The sequence below is a fragment of the Ceratotherium simum genome, chromosome 3 (genome assembly GCF_057802395.1).
Source record: "Ceratotherium simum simum isolate JZ-2026a chromosome 3, ASM5780239v1, whole genome shotgun sequence".
Classification (NCBI taxonomy): Eukaryota; Metazoa; Chordata; class Mammalia; order Perissodactyla; family Rhinocerotidae; genus Ceratotherium; species Ceratotherium simum.
In genome coordinates this window covers 51,419,655-51,443,657 of record NC_141902.1, presented here as the reverse complement: position 1 = coordinate 51,443,657, position 24,003 = coordinate 51,419,655, and the positions used below count along the sequence as shown (strand labels likewise).

Below are 24,003 nucleotides of genomic sequence, written 5' to 3'. Positions count from 1 at the left end.
ACTCTTTCAGGGCATCATTTGTTATTTCCACCAGCTGGAAATAAACTGCCCCAAGTTTCTTGAGCTAATAAAATTCTCTTGCTCTGCCACTGTGCATCATGGCTTCCTGACACTCCACCTTCTGTATTCTGCCACTCTGCCTCCCAACTACTACAGTAGTCTACACCTATATTCTGTTTCCTCTAACCTAGGCCCCAGGCATCCTTTCCCTCAGTATACTTCTGTGTGGAAAGTCTCCTGTTCTGTGACAAATACATTGCTGCCCAAATGGGGCTTTAATTTTGCACTTAATTTATAGGAGATCAAATTGGAAAAATATTTTGTGGTTTCTTAAACCAAGCGTCATTCTACTTTTCCCTCTCCCGTTTATCATGTTTCCCACCTGGCCTATAGAACCTCCAAATCCCTTCTATTCCAAAACATTTCCAATTAGCCCGACTCCCTTCATACCCTTTTCACAGTTCGCGGGGAGCCCCAACCCTGCACTTCATCGTCATCACACATACTGAGCTCCTACACATAGTTAGCCTCATATGGAACTGAAAGCTTCCATTGCCACCCTTAGGGTTTGGTAGATTCCCTTCCCTTTTTCTCTACTTCACTGGTACCCTGGCCTCTCTCATTGCCTTAGATATCTCCCGTTGAATGGCCTGTCATTACCTCTGGCAAGTGCTTTTCCTTATTCTTTATTAGTCTCTGAAATGCCTGTTTTCCCTCTCAATTTACCTTCTTCTTTGAAGTGTCTGATCACACAATCACTCATAGGGATCGTTCCTTATTTTGAGTTGTGTACCAGTCATCTATTCTGCCTTTTATTATATTTGTTTGTGTCTGTATTATCTCTTTGAGGAGAGGCTCTTCGTATTCACCATGTCACCTAGCACATTACAAACAGCAAGTGATAATCAGTATTTGTTATAATTGTAAAAGGCTCTAAATAAAATCTCAAAAGAGGGTATTCAAAAATCTTGATGCAGTAAGACCCTTTCGAAGAACATCATTAAACATGAATTTTTAAGTGATTTTTTAAAAAAAAAGCATTATATGGATTTGATTGTTTAAATTATTGCACCTTGTTTGCTTATGGTTTTTAGGTAGCAATCGAAAAAAATGCAAATGAATTGCTGTCTAATATTGCTATTATTCCTTGACATGATGTGTAAGAAGGCTTTTTCTCTACATATGATAGACTTAAGTTAATAGACATAAGTATTTAATATCTCTTTTTCTAGCAGAATTTACTATCTGCTAAGAAGTATGGCAAGCTGGTGGTGAAGAATAAGACAAATCTGGATTTGAATCCAAGCTTCACCATTTATTTATTACCTGTGTGACTTTGGGCAGGTTACTTAACCTGCCTCCCAATTTCCTTTTCTTTAAAAGAGTTATTGTGATTATTAGAGAAAATGTGCTTAAAGTGCTTAATAGAATGATTTGCACTTAGGAGGTATTCAGGTAATTATAGCTATTATTATTTCTAAGTTGTCATTGTTAGGTATTGTGGATAAAGTCCTTGCCTTTAATTTTCATAATTTAGTAGGAGAGATAGATTTACCTAGCTTAATGTGATAAACAAATGACTATGAGAATACAGGGGAGGTAAGGATGAATTCTTTAAACAAGAAGTAAGGGAAAGTCTTCTATAAATGACATTTCACTTCGGCTTTGAAAGATGATTTAAAATGTTTCCAAGAAAAAAAAGCTGGTATAACAGTTTGTTCCTATACAATGGATAAGACAGAGTACTGAATTAATTTTTATAAAATATGCTTTAGTTCATTATATATTTTACATAGATTTATTGGCACTAAATAATAGTCATTTAAGAACAGTTGGATTATTGTGATAGGATCATAACTGGTCTCCTGTCTACAGTGTCCCCCCGCTTTTTCCAGTTCTTCCTTTCTCCTGTTGCTAGAATAGGCACATCTGGTCAGGTCATTTTTTGGCCTAAAATCCTTTGCCTTCCTGACATTAATAGGATGAAGTTCAAATTTTCTCGAAAATGACAGACCTTTCAGTATCTAATTCCTAACTACTTTTTCACCTCCTTCAACTCTTATTTTCTTGAAAATTCCTTTATCTCTTAAGAGCTCTCTGCTTTGCCTGGAGCAAGACAGCTTATGGACCTTCTTAACTGAAATGAACTCCTCATTGTTAGCTGGCTTCTACTCCATTTACCTACAGCTTTCCTTCATGCAGCCATAAAACTTTATATGTATCACTATTGATGTTTATCTTATGGTAATTATTTTGGGTATGTATTCACTTATTTAACAAATATTTATTAGGCATTTATTCTGTGCCGGCTGCTGTGTGACTCCCTGCCGCACCCTCTACCCCTGGACGGTGAACCCTAGGACAGACAACTTGCCTTCTCTCTTATTCTATCATCAACCTCTAGTCAAGAGTCTTAAATCGTAGGCATACCATCAATATTGTTGCATGTTTAGAAAATGGTTCCTTTTGTGTTTCTTCAGAAGTAAAGTTACTTATACTGAATCAAGATTATTAAGAAAATATAGTCAAAGGGAGTTTTTTCTCTCCAGTCTTACTGAGGTATAATTTATACACAATAAAATTCACCTATTTTTAGAGAATAGCTTAATGAGTTTTGATAATTATATACAGTCATATAATCAGGTGGTGAATATTTAAAACCTAGATTTTAACATTATGTGTTTATTATACTGTAGTAAAAATCTTAACCTTTTTTATCTTTTCTTAGATTTATTTCTATATTATTATTAACTTTATGCAGATCTAATAGAAGAAGAGGGGTAATTGTTTTTCCTTTTCATTTGTGAGCTGCAGATCCACTTTTTCATTCCTATAATACATGAAACTATAACTATGGAATTGGCGTAATAAATGTAAAATGGCAGTATAAGTCTTTTTTTTATAGCTAGGGAAATCTAAATTAAAACCGGAATCAGACAACTAAAATTTTAAAATAACCAACGTTTTAATAAGGTACACATTGTAGACAGAAATGGAAGCCATCAGAAAGACCCTAAAATGTAATTTTTTTCTCTCCTCTTGCCAAGTAAATAAATAGACCAAAAACAGTCTTTTTGAAGAGAAAGAAGAAATAGCTTTTAAAAGTTACTTTTAAATCTCATTAAAAAAAATTATTTTGGTTCACATTCTTTGGGAATCAGACAAAATCTTAGACTCAGTCCTTTGAGGAGACACAGATGTGTGCACAAATTTTTGCATATGATTTCAGTGTTTCACAACTCCCTGATGTTCTCTTCTGAAAAAACTCATTTAGTTATTTTTGTGATGTTGTCTTGAATTTGTAAACTTTTTCATAGGAGTTATCCTCAGATTGAAGAAATGACTATTAGAAATCTTCTGAGGATATTTTCTGGGCACTAGAGGTAGTCAGAGTATTTCGTTTCCCATACATACAAGCTGTGCTGGTGATGGTTACCTTATATCTGAGAGTGACCAGTGACCTGGTGTGTTGGCTACTCTCAAACTTTAGTCTGCTTAAGAATCGCTGAGAAAGCTTGTTAAAACAGATTCATGGGCCCCTCTGCCAGAGAAGTCAGTAGGTTACTGGGGACACAAGACTTTGCTTTTTTAAATAAGCTCCCAAGCAATGCTGATGTTATTAGTCTATGACTCCACTTTTAGTAATACTATGCTAAGCTAATCCTGGCTTTGTAATAGCTTTCCTTATCAGATTTGAAAGGATATATAAAAGCTGTCATCATTGGCTGCAAAATTTGGTTAGTGGTTTTCTGTTCTGTGCTTTAGAGAAGCATTGTTTTAGCTTATGAATTCTGCTTTAATTTGTTTTTAAATCTCTACTAGTAATTGTAAAGAACTGTCTGAATGTTTGATTTTACAAATGGTAAACAGTGGCATTTAGCTCAAGTAGTGTTTACGTCCAAGATCATTTGGATTCTACTTCCCTCCCTTGACACAGCATGTTAACATTGGAAAATCATTAAAAAAAAGGATTATTATTGATAACCATTCGTATTATAGCAAAAATGTTAGCAAAAGTTTAAAATTGTTTTCAACTCTTAACAGATGAAAAAAATTAATTTGATGTGCTTTACTCTTTTTTAAAACTCTTGAGTATTTCCTTTTTTTAATGTAATGGTGAGGTACTGATCATATAGGAATATGCTTAGGGAAATACATGTCATTAGAAAATAAATAGCTAAAATGGAATGTAAGATAAAATGTTGAATTAAACAGGGCTGACAAACATTATTTTATTATTTATATTGTATTCTTTTACTCAAAACTAAAAATATAGCTATAAATTAATATGACTTACAGTATAATAAAATTAATAAACTCTGTTTTGTCTCTCCAGCTTTCATAGTAACCGACCAAGTAAAAGGTTTTGTATTTTTAAGAAGCATTCAGAAGATCTCAGGTAACTAGTTGATCTTTTTTTATTCTTTGTATTGAAAAGTTGTATGACAAATTTTTTTATATATAACATCTCCATTGAGATATAGTTCATATGCCATGCAATTCATGTGTTTAAATTGTACAATTAATAGTTTTTAGTATGTTCACAGAGTTGTGCAGCCATTACCACAGTAAATTTTAGTACATTTTCATCACTCCAGAAAGAAACTCTGTATCCATTAGTGGTCATCCCCATTTCCTTTCAACTCTCCCCATCTCTAAGCAACCACTAATCTACTTTCTGTCTGTATAGATTTGCCTATTTTGAACATTTCGTATAAATGGAATGATGCACTATATGATTCTTTGTGACTGGCTTCTTCCATTTAGTGTAGTGTTTTCATGAATCATCTGTGTTGTAGCATATATCAGCACATCATTTTTTTTTTATTGCTGAATAATATTCCATTGTATGGATATACCATAGTTTGTTTATCCATTTAGGTTATTTAAACTTTGTGAAGCCATTATGAATATTGTTGCTATGAACATTTGTGTACAGTGGTCTCCTTTATTTGCAGGGAATACATTCCAAGACCCCTGGTGGATGCCTGAAACCTCAGATAGTACCAAACCCTATATATCCTGTTTTTTCCTATATGTGCATACCTATAATAAAATTTAGTTTATAAATTAGGCACAATAAGAGACTAACAACAATAACTAATAATAAAGTAGAACAATTATAACATTATACTGTAATAAAAGTTACCATAGATCTTAGCAACCTCAGCATATGATGTTTTTGCTTTTCTTAAGTCGGGAACTTTTACCTTTTCACTTAAATGAAGCACTTTACAGCTTCTCGTTGGCATATTTGAATTGCCAGCATCACTACTCTTGTGCTTTGGAGTCATTATTAAATACAGGCATATCTCAGAGATTTTGCAGGTTTGATTCCAGAGCACTACAATAAAGTGAATATTGCAATAATGTGAGTCACCCAAATTTTTTGGTTTCCCAGTGCATGTAAAAGTTATATTTACACTATACTGTAGTCTGTTAAGTGTGCAGTAGCATTGTGTCTAAAAAAATGTACATATCTTAATTTAAAAATACTTTATTGCTAAAGAAATACTAGTCATCATCTGAGCCTTCAGCAAGTCATAATCTTTTGCTTCGATGTCGATGGCTGCTGACTGGTCAGGGTGGTGGTTGCTGAAGGTTGGGGTGGCTGTGGCAATTTCGTAAAATAAGACAACAGTGAAGTTTGCTGCATTGATTGACTCTTCGTTTCATGAACAATTTCTCTGTAGCATGTGATGCTGTTTGATAGCATTTTACCCACAGTAGACCTTCTTGCAAAATTGGAGTTAGTTCTCTCAAACCCTGCTGCTGCTATATCGACTAAGTTTATGTAATATAATATTCTAAATCCTTTGTTGTCATTTCAACAGTCTTTGCAGTGTCTTCACCAGGAGTAGATTCCATTTCAAGAAACCACGTTCTTTGCTCATGATAAGAAGCAACTCCGTATTCATTCAAGTTTTATCATGAGATTGCAGCAATACAGTCACATCTTCAGGCTCCACTTCTAATTTTAGTTCTTTTGCTGTTTCTATCACCTCTGTAGTTACTTCTTCCACTGAAATTTTGAACCCCTCAAAGTCATCCATGAGGGTTGGAATCAACTTCTTCCGAACTCCTTTTAATGTTAATATTTTGACCTCTTCCCGTGAATCACAAATGTTCTTAATGGCATCTAGAATGGTGAATCTTTTCCAGTAGGTTTTCAATTTACTTTGCTAAGATCGATCAGAGGAATCACTATCTATGGCAGCTATAGCCTTACGAAATGTATTTCTTAAATAATAAGACTTGAAAGTTAAAATTACTCCTTGATCTATGGGCTGAAGAATGGATGTTTTGTTAGTAGGCATGAAAACATTAATTGGTTGTACATCTGAGGTGACCAGGTGCATTCTCAATGAGCAGTTATATTTTGAAAGGAATCTTTTTTTCTGAGCAGTAGGTCTCAACAGATGGCTTAAAATATTCAGTAAACCATGTTGTAAACAGATGTGCTGTCATCCAGGCTTTGTTGTTTCATTTATAGAGCACAGGCAGAGTAGATTTAGCCTAATTCTTAGAGGCCTTAGGATTTTCAGAATGGTAAATGAGCATTGGCTTCAACTTAAAGTCATCAGTTGCATTAGTCCCTAACAAGAGAGTCAGCCTGTCCTTTGAAGCTTTGAAGCCAGGCATTGACTTCTCTTTAGCTATGAAAGTCCTAGATGGCATCTTCTTCCAATATAAGGCTGTTTGGTCCGTATTGAAAATCTGTTGTTTAGTGTAGCCACATTCATTAATTATCTTAGCTAGATCTTCTGGATAACTTGCTACAGCTTCTGCATCAGCACTTGCTGCTTCACCTTGCACTCTTATGTTATGGAGATGACGTCTTTCCTTAAACATCATGAACCAACCGCTGCCAGCTTTAAACTTTTCTTCTGCAGCTTCCTCATCTCTCTCAGGCTTCTTAGAATTGAAAAGAGTTACAGCCTTGCTCTGGATTAGGCTTTGGTTTAAGGGAATATTGTAGCTGGTTTGATCTTTCATCCAGACCACCAAAACTTTCTCCATGTCAGCAATAAGGCTGTTTCACTTTCTTATCATTCTTGTGTCCATTGGAGTAGCACTTTTAATTTCTTTCAAGAACTTTTCCTTTGCATTCTTACCTTGGTTAACTGTTTGGTGCTTAACTTTTGGCCTGTCTTGGCTTTTGATATGCCTTCCTCACTAAACTTAATCATTTTTAGCTTTTGATTTAAAGAGAGAGATGTGCAACTCTTCCTTTCACTTGAACACTTAGAGGCCACTGTAGGGTTATTAATTGGCCTACTTTCAATATTGTTGTGTCTCAGGAAATAGAGAGTCTTGAGGAGAGAGAGAGAGATGGGGGAATGGCCGGTCGGTGGAGCAGTCAGAACACACACATTTATCAATTAAGTTCACCATCTTATATGGGCGCTGTTTGTGGTGCCCCAAAACAATTACAGTAGTAATATCAAAGATCACTGATCACAGATCATCATAACAAATATAATAATAATGAAAAAGTTTGAAATATTGCGAGTATTACCAGAGTGTGACACAGAGACACGAAGTGAGCAAATGCTCTTAGAAAAATGGAACTGACAGACTTGCTCGACACAGGGTTGCCGCAAACCTGCAATTTGTAAAAAACACAGTATCTGTGATGTAAAATAAGGTGAAGTGCAGTAAAACAGGTATGCCTGTAAAATAAGAGTAATGTGAACACAAGCACTGCAACACTGTGACAGTCGATCTGATAACTGAGATGACCAACAGGTGGGTAGTGTATATACCATGGATACACTAGACAAAAGGATGATTCCTGGGCAGGACAGAGCAGGATGGCTTGCAATTCTTTTCCTTTTTTTTTTTTGCTGAGGAAGATTTGCCCTGAGCTAACATCTGTTGTCATCTTCCTCTATTTGTATGAGCCGCTGTCACAGCATGGCCACTGGTAGACGAGTGGTGTAGGTCCATGCCTGGGAACCAAACCTGGGCCGCTGAAGCAGAGTGCGCTGAACTTAGCCACCAGGCCACTGGTGCTGGCCCTTGAGATTTAATCATGCTACTCAGAACGGTGTGCAATTTAAAATTTATGAATTGTTTATTTCTGGAATTTTCCATTTAATATTTTTGGACAGCAGTTGATCATGGGTAACAAACTGTGGGAGGTGAAACTGCAGATAAGGGAGTACTACTGTACAAGTTTTTGTCTGGACATGTCTTTTCATTTCTTTTTAGAGTATCTAGGATTGGAATTGCTGGGTTATATGGTAACTGTGTTGAGCCTTTGAGGAACTGCTAAATGTTTTACAAAGTTCCTCCAGTATTTTACCTTCCCACAAGCAGTGTATGAGGGTTTCAATTTCTCCATGTCTTTGCCAACACTTGTTATTATCTCTTTTTGATTATAGCCATCCTAGTGGGTGTGAAGCGGTATCTCATTGTGGTGTGTTATAACTTTTTTTTCTAACCTGATGCTGGGATGCCCAATATGGTAATCTAAGTGATTGCTACTGGACATTGCAGAATTCTCTTCATTATATCCTTAGATTAGAGGTGTGATTAGCCTATATTCTCTTGCTAAATTTGTTTCAGCAATGACAAGTGGTGTTAAGGTGAAATCTTCATGCATTTGCATTGTAAAATGAGAACAAAAATAAGGCTCTCCAACAATATTTCAGTATGAAAAAGATGCCTAGTAAAGTGCCTAACACTTTTTCAGTTTTGAAGTAAATTTTTTAAACCATTGGAATTCTTGAAATTAGTATGCAGTCTTTGTAATTCTTATTTTTTGTTTTTCAAATTAAGAGGTGTACAACTTGCTTACTGTGCAGAAAGAACTGTTGATGAAGATTTCTAAAGACACTGATAATTAACTTTGGTTGTACCATATATGCTTAACTTAGAATCCACTGAGCACCATTGTTTCATATTCTTCTGAATTCTTTGGACTTCATAGTTCTTTCTTTGTTTTGCTCATGTAGCCATTGCTACTTGAAATATTAGTGTCTTTGCTGCACGAACCTAAAATATAGAGTTAAGGTTAGCCAATGCTTGTTTTGATTTTGGGTTAGTGGAAAAGGTGGAAGAGGGGATGATAGTAAGTCTCAGAACCTTTGTACTTATTATTCCTTATGACTAGTTTGCTCTTCCCCAGATTTCTGTATGATTAGCTCCTTTATCTCCCTCAGATCTCTGATGAGTGGGCCTTTTCTTGACCACTCAATTTAAAATTGTATTCTCTCCCATGTGCTTCACCTCAGCACTCCCTATCTCCTTTTGATGCTTCATTTTTCTCTGGATCATCTTTCATCACCTCCTATACTGTATTCTTTGCGTTTTTTATTTATTGTCTGTGCCCTCCCACTAGAATGTGTGTGGTTTGGATGTTTGTTTATGCCAGGCATTGATTAGTGCCTGCATGCAGTAGGCAGTCAGTAAATATTTGTTGAATAAATTAATGTATGTATTGGAAATGACTTACGTGAACAATAGGTGAATAGCCTTCAGCGAATGTATAGTTTTTTGGGCGGGAGATGAGGGGAAAATGTAAATAACTACAGTAAAGCAAGGAGTATTTTAATAAGTGCAATGAAGGTTATTTATTTCTGAAAGAGGGGGAGAGAGATTACTTTACTTGGAATGATCTGCATAAGTGTTAGGTATACTTGGGTTTAAAAGGTGAGTATTGTTCATACTGATAGAAGAGGCACAGGGGCGTTTGAGTTGGAAGAAATAGTGTGACTAAAGGTGCAGAAATAGCTAGTAGTAAATGGATGGAGCATGAAGTTCATGTAATAGTAATGAGAGTGAAGTTTGGGGCAATAGTTTTGAGCTTAGAGCCAGATTGTGAAAGTGTAGAAAATAAGGCTAAGGAGTTTGGACTTAATCTGAACGCCACTGGAGACCCTTTGATATTTTATATAGAATCAAGTGGTACTGAAGAATGGTTGAATTGAAGATACCCTCTTCTCACCTTCAGTAATAGGGTGAGTTATAGATGCACGAATTTTATAATTTAGGACTATTGTGGTAGTTAGGAATGATTCAGTAAGGATTTGAGTTAAAATGGTGAAGATAGAGTTACATCATCTTTAAGAATATGGGCCCTGGAATCAGAGTGCTCAGTTTCAAACCTGATCTTGACCTTTACCAGCTCTCTGTCCTTGGTAGATTACTAAGATAACTCTGTCCTCTATAAAAAGGGGCTAAATTATAGTACGTACCCTTTTGGGTTGTTGTAAGATTTAGATGAGATGATATGTCTGAAATCATTAGCCTGGCACAGAATAAGTACCCAATAAATTGTTAATATTATAAAATGCTTGACATATTGACTGTTTTAAGGAAGAAGAGATAGACATAACTATAGTTGGAGCTTTATTGTTAGAGGAAATGGTATCAGAAGAAAGACCAGTCAGGAGGAATTGATTTGTGGAGGAAGTACATGATTTTAGTTTTATGAAGGTCAGTTTTGATGTGCCAATATGACATCTAGGTGTACATACACAGCAGACAGTTAGACTAGAGCTTCAGGGGAGAAGTCAGTCTAAGGTATGTTATTTGTTTGTATTTGTATGTTGCTAAAACATTTAAATTTTTAAAGTATGCGATGAACTTCAAAAGTATATTTATGCTTTGTTAATAAATTGACAATAACAATGATCACATTACATGATCTATTTTTTTTCACCTAAGCAAAAATAATTTATCAGCAGGATTCCAAAGAATCTCATGGACCCCTAAGAAGAGGAGATACAGCCAGAACAAATAAGGGAAACAGAAAACCATCAGTTACTAACATGGCTTCTCTCTAGTTTGACCTGCTAAGGCAGGATGATCTTGTCTTTATTATTTTCTCTGGACTTGGGTTCCATTCTCCTTTCTCGGTGTAGATCAGCTTTCTTTATTGGTGACCCAAACATAGTATTCCTGGCCTCCCACGTTTTCCCAGATCAGGAAATTTGATTATAAATTCCAGTTACAAATCCCTGTTTACAGAAGGCTTGCGTTAGGCATTTCATCCCTAGCCCAATTAACTATGTCCAGTGGAATAGGCATTTAGCTACTAGTCACCATTGAGACAACTTTTAGTGTCTGTGAGGGCAGTTTGATAATAGAAACGACTATAATTAGTTATTAAAGTTAAGTATTTAAATCTTAACTTACCTTAAGCTTTTAAGTTTAACTTAAAAATATTCCATTTAGAAATCTAGTACATTTTGATAATCACTTTCAAGAGGGCCTTTAGTTAATGTTTGATAAAGTTCATTTAAATTGAACAGACTAAATTTTTTAAACAGTCCCACCTATGATTCAAGTTCCTTTAAACAACTTAACATCATTTATACACTTAATATATTTGATTTTCTTTTAAGCAGCACTTCACATGCTTAACCCACAAGCTCCCAAGTGCTTAACTCAAATAAATATAATGAAGTACATGTATAGTGGCTTTCTAAGTTCTCTCAGACATTTCCGTATTTTTACAGGCTTACTAATATTTTTAAATACCTTTCAACTAAAGAGGGTATAATGCAAAGTGAAATAAGTCAGAAGGAGAAGGTCAAATACCGTATGATTTCCTTCATTAAGTAGTAGATAATAACAACAATAAACAAACACATAGGGACAGAGATTGGATTGGTGGTTACCAGAGGGGAAGTGGGGAGGGAGGAGGGTGAAAGGGATAATTCGGTACATGTGTGTGGTGATGGGTTGTAATTAGTATTTGGGTGGTGAACATGATGTAATCTATGCAGAAATAGAAGTATAATGATGTACACCTGAAATTTTTACAATGTTATAAACCAATGTTATTGCAATAAACAAAAAATTAAAAAAAAATACCTTTCAACTAAAAATCAAAAGTTTAAACACATTTTAAATTAGAATCTTAAGGCCAATGTCACATACTCTAATATGCCAATTATGTTTAAATGCTTAAGTAGCAAATGCAACGTAGTTTGATCCAGTGAGTATAAAAACTGTTCTTGAATTCAGCAAAAAGTATTGATGACTATGGGAATTGTTTTATAGCCTTTTTGAAAATTTATAATCTTTACATAATTCATTTGAGAACTACAACATTCAGTGAAGTTTGGTAAGGGAACACATAGTTTAGGCCTCAGCAAGTGGGCCAGGTCACAGTGCTGGGATGTGGCGGAACTCAAGCTTTGGGCTTTAGAAGTGAATTAACTACTTTGGTTAATTCAGTGTTAAATGAGAATAATACCAGCCTTGGATGGTTGTGGTGAGAATCAAACTAAATAGTATATGGGAAAACCTTTAACACATAGCACACAGTTGATGGTAGCTACGACATGATCTATTTATAAAGCCTTCACATTTCTCTTCTAATTTTTTCCTTGCCTGAATAAAACACTAGATTGTAAGCTCCATTAGAGCACAGACTGTATTTTTTTGTCATCATTATCTTCACACTATAGTACAATAGTAGTGCAGTGTGTGTAAAGACAGCCGCAATAAATATATATTGAGTGAATGAATACTATACCCTCGGCTTTGCAGTTGGGCAGAGGCACAGATAGATTGTGACTTGTTGAAGTGACACAGGTTATTAGTGGGGCTCGGCTGTAGGTCTCTTGACTCCTAGCTTTTAGCAACTGGTATGTGAGGTAAAAGTTTATAAAGCAAAAATATTTTCTGTAAATAAATGGCAGCATATTTTGAATATGGCTATGCCATTTTCTAGAGAATCATTTCAGTTATGTCAAGTTTATATAACAAAAATGGGAGTGACAATTACAAAACAAAAAGCAAATCTTGGAAGAATAATCATTGAACTTGTGTATGGATTTTTATAAAAGATAAAAACCTTTTCTTTTGTACTATTTGCTTTTTTTTTATAGGGGCATTACTCTAGTGTGCCTTAATTGTGATTTCCTAACTGATGTTTCTGGCTTAGATAATATGGCTACACACTTAAGTCAACATGAAACTCATACTTGCCAAGTTGTAATAGAGAAAGGTACGTATATATAACTGTATTACTTTGGATTTTTGATATTTATTCCAGTATTTTTGGTCAGCCACATGAGGGCTCTTTACTAAATCGTTATTCTCACTCATCATATTTCATATGCTGTTTTACATATAAAACTTTTCTTCTAATTTCAGTTTCTGTTTGTATCCCAACTTCTGAGCATCTTTCTGAGTAAGTTTAATTTTTATTCAGTGCATTTTACTTTGATGGATTTTAGCACTATTACATTTTAAAATGTATCATTAATAGAAATGAAAAATATTAAAGTATTTTGTTTGTTTTTTTTAAAGCTGCTTGTTGAAATAGGTTCCTGCTCTATGGAGCTCGTGACCTGGTGCAAGACAAGTTGGAATTTCCTAAGTTCAAAGTTCTGAGATATTTTCTTACACCAAGGCAGTTAAGCAGCCAAGTTCATGACACTAGCTCTCATTATTCAGCTCTTTTCAGCTTCAAATGGGACTAGACTCTTATTCCACCTTATCTTTGTGTCAGGTTGAGATATCTTAACATGTTTTTTTCTCCAGTTGGCTCTCTCCAAAAATAACTTTCGTTGCTATGGTCATTTCTTACTTTGCTTAAAATAATTTGTTTTTCTCTGCTGTACTTGCCTTCAGAATAATACATTCCAAATGATGTGGCTGTTTGTCTTTTTGTCTGTTTTGTCTGCTTTCTCAATTTCTTATAAGTCTTAAGTTTTTAGGCCAGATAATTGTCTTTTTCCTCATTCGTTGTCTGTCATTGTGCTATTTTTCTTATTTTTCAGATGCAGAAGCAGCCCAGAGATTTCAAAAAATGTCCAGGGTACACCTGGACAGTGTCCGCCTTCGATGGACACAACTGATGCCTGTTCTCTCTTTCCAAAGAATGTGAATAATTTGACTGTGGGACCTGCTCTAGGTTGTAGTCTCAAGAAATCAGATCTTGGGGAGACTCCCTTACTTCATGGCTGGCCTCCCGTAAGGCTGATGCTGATTTAGCCAGAGATGGTCTTGAGGCCCACCAAATTGAGCACAACTTCCCACTAGGGGCTTTGGCTCTTGATCTTAAGCTTGTGGGTTACTTCTGGTCAAGAAAAAGCCCATCAAATCAGTGCTTCAACATCCAAGTTGAAGTTTAGTGATTTTGGCTGCTGCCCTTTAATCTTCCTCTAGCATGATTGCAGTCCAGGGAATACAAAAACTCTGGTTATTAGGAAACCATGGTTACTGTCATGTCCTTGGAGCAAAGGTCTCTATAATTATGCTCCAAAATTGCAGTTATTTTTACGGTCATTTAAAATATATTACCCTCTATAGTTTCTCAACAATACCAATTCTCAGATTTTTGATTTTTAAAAAATTTAATTTAATTTTGATAGCTTGTTTTTATGTTCTCCAAATTTATTGATGTCTATTTTATGATGTTTATTTTTATATTCTTTAAAACTGTTGTTTAGTGTTTGCTTTGTTTTGTTAAGAATTCCAAGAGATTCCCTAGAATTCTCTACAGATTCCCTATAGCTGTCTATTTATAGCTTTTTAATTTGGCTGTTGTTCAGACCATTAGACATTATTATATCCTCTGTCTTATTTTGGGATTATTATTAATATTATTTTGATAATTGTGAGTTCTAAGGTGTAAAGAATTGGCAAAACCTCTTCTTGCAGACCTTAAAACAAGTTTTAAAGTTATGTGTTTGTATGTCTAATACATAATATCTACTTAGCTATTAATGTAGTTCCTTTGGGTAAAAGTAACACTAAAAAAATATGGGGCCAAAAATGCGCTTGTTTCTTTCATATATATTTATTTCCACATATATATGTATATTTTAAAAATTTGACATTTGTTTATTTTAGTTACATTGAATACAGATCTACTAAACAGTTTTGATGCTATTATTTTCTTTTAATAAAAAATTGTATTGTTTAAGTGCCTCAGGAATTATTTACTAATAAATAATCTCATATGAAAGCTGTAGATTTTATCATATAAGTAGGTGCATTGCTTTAATTGTTTTATGGAATACATTATTTGGCTTGCAGACTGAAAGCTATATCTACTTAGTGTATCTTGCATTTTTTCTTCCAACACAGTTGAAAGCACTATTTATACTATACCAATTTCTTGAATTTTAAAGACAAGTTAAAATGCCTTTTGTGATCTTAGTTGCCATAAGCATAAGGCAGGCTCTGAAAGTATGACTCAATCGTGTTTTTTTACTCTAAAATCAGAACTACTTCAGCTTTACTTTGAAACAGATTTAAAACCAATTTAGATGACCACTTATTATGTAATGTGCTCCTCAAAATTAATAATCAAAAAAAGTTGAACCCATTAGTTTTAAATTTCCAGACTAATGAGTGATTTTCCAAAAGCTCCAAAAGTGAATTGTTTCTTAATAAGTGGACTTGGTGACATATTAGTCTTTATTTCCTTATCTGTCTCTAGGAAGTTTTGTCATTCACCCTCTTTCTACCCAATTTTTAAAAATACTTTAAAATTTTGCCCAGAAACAACAACTTCTTTCCATTTTTTAGCATAAGTTCCTTTTTCCTTTACAGATATTTGCTCTACTTTATAGTTCAAAAATATGATAAACTACAGTCTTGATAAAACAATGTAGGAGTACCACTTAGTGTTCTTCCATAGGACTCTATTTTATAGTGTTATCAAGTTCATTTTCTTAGTTTAAATTCTTAAAGTTCTATCACCTATAACTTCCTTTTTAAAAAATTGGTTTAAGTAAAACACTTAAGGAGTTAGTATAAAACTTGCTTGTTATAGGCAGTTGGTTGAATTTTAATTTGGTGCTAATAAGTTTTAGCTTGAGTCTGATCCCTCCTTACCATCAGGTTATTCTAAATAGTTTATTGACTTGGTCAGAAATTGCTATTTCATGCATGTGTGCTTTGGTTACTACTGAATAAAAAGTGAGATTGGTTCAGTTTAAGTCCATCACCATTCTTAGAAAAAAATGACTCCTACACTACAGAGACTTGGATTCTAGCCCTGTTTTTGTCACATTTTGGCAAAACATCTTGCCTCTTTGGGCTTCATTTACTTACTTAGCAAATATTTTTTGTGTGTCTACTTTGTGCTTGGCATCATTCTAGGTGCTAAAAAAATGGACTGAAATCTTTGCCCTCATGGAGCTTACGTTTTAGTGGTGAAAGACAGACAAAAAAAAAAAAAGTAAGTGAAATATATAGTATGTTAGATGGTGGTCAATACTATGGAGTAAAAATTGTGGGGAGGGGGGATAAGGAGTACAGATGAGGTTCAGAGGCTGCCATTTAAAATTTGGTGGTCAAGGAAGGCCTTACTGAGAATTGACATTTGAGTAAAGACCTGAAGGAGGAACTGCAAGAAGATTGGTTTGGCTGCAATTTGAGTGAGCAAGACGGAGAATAGTCAGAGATGGGGCCTGTGAGGTAGTGTGGGCCGTGTTGTATAGGCCCTTGTAGACCATTTTAAGGAATTTGACTTTTACTCTGAGATAAGAAGCCATTAGAAGATTTTGAATAGAGGAGTGTTTTATACCTCAATAAAAACCACAATCAACAAAAAACCTTAAATACAGAAGAGTGTTTTTATTACTCTAGCTGCTGCCTTGAGAATAAACTATAGAAGACCAAGGGCAGAATCAGGGAGATTAGTTAGGGAGCTATAGTAATAATCCAGGTAGGAGATGGTGGGAGCTTAGGCTAAGCTGTTAGGAGTATAGGTCATACAAGGTTTGATTCTGGATGTATTTTGAATTTGTTGATGGTTTGGATGTGAAGTGTGAGAGAAAGAACTTGTTGAGGATGATTCCACAGTTATTAGTCTGAGCAACTGGAAAGATGGCGTTGATATTAACTGAGATGGGGAAGACTAGGAGGAATAGATTTGGGACAGAAGATGAGGACTTTGGTTTGAGACATGTTTTAGTTTGAGATACCTATCAGATATCCAAGTGGAGATGTCATAGTCTTTCAGCTGTAGGTGCTTAGGGGAGTGTTCTAGGCTGTAAATCTCACTTAACATTTTAAAATGTCATGGGAATCAATACAAGTAAAAGGGGGGAAATCTGAATAAGATCGGTATATTGTATCACTGTCAATATCCTGGTTATGATATTGTACTGTAATTTTTGTAAGATGTTATCTTGGGGGAAACTGGATAAAGGATACATGAGATCTCTCTATATTATTTTTTACAATGGCATCTGAATATACAATTGTCCCAAAATAAAAATTAAAAAAGCAAATGTCATGGGACTATATGAGATCTCCAAGGGATACAGTAGAGATAGAGAAAGAGCAAGGTCCACAGACTGAGCTCTGGGGACTCTGACAATAAAAGGTTAGGGAAATGAGAAAGAACTGGCAAAGGAGATTGGGAAGGAGTGGCAGTGATGTGGGAGGATAACCAAGGGAGCGGCAGTGTCCTTGGAGCCTCAGTTACCCTGTTCAGTTACCCATTTGTAAACATGAGTGCTTGACTTGTTCTAGAGTTCCGAGATTTTGTTATGTTGGTTATACCTACGTGTCATAATTTGTTCTTTTGGGAAGATGAATTCAGAATACTACATATCATTATTCCCAGTAGCAGAAGCAGGGACTCTTGACCTTGAGAAAATTAAATGTTCACATTACTCCTCAGCATGTTTAACTCTCTGCACATACTCTTGTAAAAATACTTCTCTTACGGTTTTATAAAAGAGGGTAACTAGGTCAGTGTTTCCCAAACTCTGTACTGTAGAACTAATGTCCATAATTTATAAATTGTCTGGGGGAAAAAGTTTCCATGGTCAAATAAGTTTAGGAAATGCAAGTTAAACAGATTATTTAATATGGGGTTTTTCATGCTATATTGGCCTGTGACTGTCTACAAGAATATTTATTTGACCTTGGAATTTTTTTTCCTTCAATACTTATTAACTTCTTGACATTGATCTCCATAGAATAGTGTTTAGAATGCTGATCTAGAATAATCATTCTTCAGATTTTCTGAATTGGGAAATGAAAAGTAGTTGTGTAGGGTGTTTACTAAGATGGACTCCTAGACATTTCGTTCATATGTTTATGAATCATATGTAAGGTGGAGTTTTTAATGTACGTTTCCATAATTTTAGAAATTATATCAAGAAGAAATATCTTCATTATTATGTTTGTAAAGTCTAAGAAATACCTAACAGAGACAGACCAGTTATTAGCTTATTCTGCCTCTGATTGTAGCAGCAAGGGATATTTTTGTTGGAGGGTATGGTTACTTAACATTATTTCACACTAAGAAGCTTAAGAATTTCATATAAGTATTTCTAGCTTCTCTCTGTGACTCCTTATGCTTAGTTTATCAATCTATCCACTTAGTTACTTTTCTTGAGACTATTACTATTTCTAGCCTTTTATTATCTGTTAAGGAGTTTCTTATTTTGTAAAGTTTTACTTCCTGCTTAAACAGCATCAGGAGGTCTTCCTTGACAGTAAGATTAGGATTTGATACCCAGCTCCACATTAAACCTTCTCAGACCCTTAAAGGGACAATATAGTATAGTGGTTAAAGAGCTCAGGCTCTGCGGTTGATTGCCTCGTTTGGAGTTCCTACCCTGTTGTTTACTAGACACATGTGACTTTGGATAGGTTACCAGGTCTCTGTGTCCCATTCCTCATTTGTAAAACTCAGATAACAACAGTACCTCCTCAAAGGTGTTGAAGGAATTAAATGAGTTAGTATAGGTACATAGTACTTAGAAAGTAATTGGAGGAAGCACTATGCAAGTGTAAAGTTATCGTTGTTACTATTGTTATGTTGCTACTCTTCATGATTCTGTTTCTGCCTGCATTTTATTCACATACAAGTACCCTGATCTTCAGCCTGTTTTTCATTCTAACCTTCCCATACCATTTCACACATCAGTTCTGTTAACTTTTGTTTGCTAACCCAGTATATCTTTCTTTAGAGTTATTGGTCAAGCACATATTACTCATACTATTAGATTTTTGGCATATAAAGCTCACTAAACCTGTATTTTTAGGGAATGTCCATCCATGCTCCTAGGTTCATTTTAGCCAAAACTGTGTTTATAAATAGTGTTTTTCTCTACATTATATTGCCTTATACTGACCACACTGTGGTTCGTCTCATACTTTCAGCCCTCGTCTCTGATTTTGAGGTCCTTCTGCAGCCTCACTCTAGTCACTTTGGTATTTAGCCACCTGGAAAAGCTTACTGTCATCTGCAAACTTGGAGAGGCTACTGTGCATCTCCTTTTCTATAACCACTGAAATATAGGAACCTACTATTTTTAATCCTCCACACTGAAAAATGTCTTTATCCATACCACTGTGAAGTATGAAAGGAGTGCAGCTTTGAAACAGGCAGTCCTGGGTTTAAATTCTAGTTGTATATCTAACCAGCTCTGTAGCCTTGAGAAAATTGCTTAACCTTGCTGAGCGTCATCTTTCTCCTCAGTGAAAGGTATGTAATAATTCCTTGCAGAGTGGCTGTAAGAAATATAGATAACATATGGAAATTAAATTAGTTGAATTATTAATTTAAATAATTAAAATTAGTTAAATAATTACTTAAAATTATTTAGTTAATTAAAATTATTTAGCACTGGCCTGACAAAAAGCAGTCACTCAATAAATGCATGCTGTTGTTGCCATTGCTGCTCCCCCTGCTGCTGCTGCTGCTAATACCACTACTGTTCCTGCTGTTCCTGCTCTTATTGCTGTTACCTCTGTTATTACAGCTACTACTGATAACAGGAGACCTGGGAACTATGTATGAACGGAATCTTCTAATCATTGAGAATTTTAGTGGCAATCCACTGTGGTTATTTGTAAGTTTGGCTTATAGTTCACAGGTCTTGCCGTATGTTCCTCCAAACTGCTGGGTGGATGGCATTTTATTGCAGTGCTTCAGTTGCATCCCATGTAATTCTCTAATGTCAGAGCTGAGTGTAGTTCTGACTTTTCCTGTCTAAAGACTGTGAAACAGCACCCTTGTTGAAAACTAGTACATAATCCTCTCTGTTTAGGAGGAAAATATTCCTTTTTGAGCTTACAGAATTCCTTTAAAGAAAACTTTTTATTAATTATTACCAGGCAGTCATTTCCAGAATCTTAGCTACTTAACCACTACTACTAAGTTTATGAAAATGTCTAATTGTGCTAGTTAGCAATAGTAAAGTGGCTGTTTCTTTTGTAGACCTTTGAAATGATTTTTTAAAAATCTGCTTTTCTCAGGTGTTAGAAAGATTTTAAGTCAATCGTGGAATTCCTCTTTTCTCTCTGTTTCTGCCTTATCTCTATTTTCCCCTTCCTTTATCTTCTTCAGTATATCTAGCTGGATAAATTAACTATCACATAGAATAGAGGTAATGTTTTAAGTTTTGCCATGTTTGTTTTCTTGACAAAAAGTTGAGAATAGAAAGATATTTCCCTTTAGCACGTCTTCAGAGCATAAGAATCCATAGTAAACCCATAATAACTCAAGCGTGGAAAATTAGGCTACTTAACCAGTTGTCTATTTTATTGATTGAGTCAAATGTCCTAAAAGCCACAATTTGAAGAGCTTTTCAAAGTTGATTTTGTTCTCTCGGTGACTTCCAAGTTTGTTTTAAGCAAAGTACAGTGGAAGGACATTGACTGGAGTCTATCAGAGTTCAAGACCCAGCTCTCCCACTTATTAAATTTTTGGTCAGGTTACTTCAGTTTCTTCATCTGTGAAATGAGATTGAAAATAATCTTTGCACAATTGTTTTGAAGATTTAAAAGAGATGTAAAGTGTAGTTTACAAATAAAATTATGTATGGAAACATGAGTAAGACGTGGTTCATGCCACCAGGGTAATTACAGAATAAGACAGACAGAAATGTATACACTGAATCCACATCTTCACAGGGCCAGACAGTAAACTGGTTTCATAATCAGTTAAACCACTAACACCACGTATATATTATGTGATTGTTGCAAAATGCTATACCAGAAGAGAATCTGGACTTGTTCCCAAAGAGAAATATTGCTTTAGTATACCACTCTCAACTAAACCAATAAGTAATTCATTATCTTTCATAAATATGAGCAGTTAAGTGTGCTCTTTTAGGAACAGAATGGCATCCTTTTTATAAGTTTTATTTAAGAATATGTGAGGAATAATTTCACTATTTTCTTGTGAAATTCTGAACTTATTTGGAGGAATTATTGCCTCTGGTCATAATCCAAGTTATAGTCTTAAGTTTTCAAAATTGTCAGTGTCTTCATTTCATATATTTGATGTAGCAGGAAAAAAAAGCAAACTGATCTCATCTGTGAGATACATTTAATTCATTTTGGGCTTGTTTCCTTCTCTAAACTTTTGAAATGTCACTGGGGTTGGAGATAGTGGGGGATCCTTCCCTTACATTCTCTCATCCTACTACAGACATTATATCTCAAACCAGATCTTTAGCAACTGTAAAATGGTTTTTCCTTTGCAAAGTGGATGCAATATATTTGCCTCTGGTATGTAATTGCAACTCAGTAGGTAGGAGCTATGTGTCGAAATATGGTGGTTTCTGGCAGTTTGGATTTCTGCCTTTGATATCTGGTAAGCAGGGAACAATGGAGACTCAGTGAAATGCAAAGATAAGTGAAACTTTAGTCCTTCATTTAGGGAAAACTGTATCAGCTTCTACCAGTGATTCTGAGAATACTACCATTGTTTCAGTCTCCTGGTCCTGAGAGTACTTGCTGGTAGATTATAAATTAAATATCCAGGGCTTAATTCCATAATACCAACAAAATAAAAAACCAAAATAACAAAATAGAGCCCTAGTCTGGCATTAAAATCTTCTTCCTCCATTGATTGTCTTATTTTTTGCTTCGTATTTTTACACACAAGTATTTTCTTTCTCTTGATTTCTTGTCTCTGTCTTTACCTAGTTCTTTCTTCCATCTACCTAGATTTTTTTGCTCTATCTTCCCTAACTTTAGATGACCAAATCATACCCAGATGTTCAGAAATGGTAGCTCATTTCATGCTAGAGCAAATAGGGCTGGTCCTAACAGAAATAGACCAGCAATCAAAATTAATGTCTATTGTATTGTGTTGTATGAGGGTGAGGGGAAGTATAGAAGAAAAATCTCAAAACATTGAAGATATTTAAGTGGTAAAAGGCACTGTGTGGCACACTCTCAAGTAAATTATAGACAGTAGGATTAATTCCTAACTCTACCCATGGCAATAATAATAGCTAACATTTATTGAGCACATACAATGTGCCAGACACTCTTCTAAGTGTTTCACATTTATTAACTCATATAATTCTAACAAACTAATGAGATATGCACTGTTATTGTCCCGATTTTATAGATGAGACAACTGAGGTACAGATAAGTAATTTGCCCAAGGTCACATAGCTGTTAAACAGGGGAGAGCCTCAATTTAAATTATGGCAGTCTGTCTTCAGAGACTAAACTAATAAGTACTAAACTCAATTGGTTCTCTGGTGGTACTTATAGTTCCACATGTACTTCCTGCGTTGTTGATGGTTGGCTAAGGAACTGAGTGGGACTGAGCTTCACTGTGAAGGCTGTTTCTGCAGGAAGGTAGGCAGCAACTGACAGTTGTAGCATTGGGACCAGAATCTGGCCTCCTAATCTTATAGCAGTATTTCTATGATATACAGGCAATAGAAGATTTTAGCAAACAGTGGCATAAACTGGTCTATTAGTAAGATTAATTTGCCAGTGATACTCAGCATGTTTTAGACGGGAAAACATCTAGAGACAGATCAGTTAAGCTTTTTCACTTCCTGGCATGATTATAAGGGAGCCTGATTCACAGGAGAGGAATTGACTGTGAGGCAGTGCAGTGGAAATTTGAAGTAGATCCATCACTTTTAATCCTGGTTCTGTTGCTTAATGGATTTATTACTTTTTTTTATTACTTTATTTATTACTCTCATCTACAAGATGGGGCAATTGGATAACATAATCTCTTAGAACTTGTCTAATTCTAATATACTATGATATTTCTGAATTGAATTGTTGATTGAAAAATAATATAGTAATCAAAATGGAGAGGTCATTCTCTGGATGATGATTTTAGAGTTATCTGTATAGAAGTGATGGTGGGAATTGTGCCTAACGTTGAGATATGCAAGACTGAGCAGATCTCAGTAGTTCTACAGGCACCACAAATTCAGTATGTCCAAAACTGAATGCATTTTTCCTGCAAAATATGCTTTTTCCTCCCTCTGAATTCTCTATCTTGGTTAATGGCATTACTGTTCTTTTGCCACCTAAGGCAGATATTTGGGGGATCATATTTGCTCTCCTCATTTACCTTTATCTAGTTGGTACTTATATTCTATTGGTTTTATCCTGTTTATCATCTCCCTAAACTTCTTCTTCTCCATTGACACTGCTACTGCTTAACTTGAGATAGTCATTAACTCTCTCTTATCTGGACTCCCTGACTGGAGCCTAGCTTCTTCTAATACTGCCCTTTCTCTTCCTGATGCAGAAATCTGATCATACTTTCCTATCAGCCTTAGAATCAAGTTCTTAGCATAAATACTTTAACATAGCAATCAAAACTTTCCCTGAAGTGGCCCTTGCTATCTCTTCAGTTGCATCTTGAACTACTTTCCCTTGTTCCCTATATTCCAGGCGTATGAGACCACTCAAGGTCTTATATCATTGCCATCTTGTTTTGTACTACTTTGCTTTTGCTCTGCCTTGAATCCTCTTCCCCTGCTTTGCTAACTCCTGTTTTTGCTGCAAACCAAGTTCACTGTAGTATCTTTACTGCTTTCTCGCCTCTTTCCCCTTCATAGTGGCTCAGTCCTTTGTACAGCCATTGTGTCATATAGATGTATCTTTTCTAACACTTCTCACAATTCTGCAATAAACATTTGCTTCAATATGTTTCCTTGACATTGAATTCCTTGAAAGGAGGGACTGTGTTGTAACTCTGGACTGGAACTCGTAGCACAGTACCTGATGTATGTGCAATCTGGTAAATGTTTAGCTCAGTCACCCTTTCTACACATAATATCTATTAAT

General features: G+C 35.2%; 1 protein-coding gene across 7 annotated transcripts in view; it reads left to right on the top strand.

Annotated features, from left to right (window-relative positions):
* Nucleotides 1-24,003, top strand: part of ZNF280D (zinc finger protein 280D) — a 222,862-nt gene that overhangs the window by 170,173 nt on the left and 28,686 nt on the right. For 6 of the 7 annotated variants that reach the window (XM_087427624.1, XM_087427618.1, XM_087427606.1 and 3 more), the window contains 3 exons: nt 4,337-4,399; nt 12,849-12,967; nt 13,117-13,153. In XM_087427624.1, the coding sequence (XP_087283750.1) occupies nt 4,337-4,399; nt 12,849-12,967; nt 13,117-13,153 (219 nt within the window). Of the gene's footprint in view, nt 1-4,336; nt 4,400-12,848; nt 12,968-13,116; nt 13,154-13,745; nt 14,894-24,003 lie in introns of those variants that run through there. The other variant, XM_087427635.1, reaches the window with a different exon arrangement.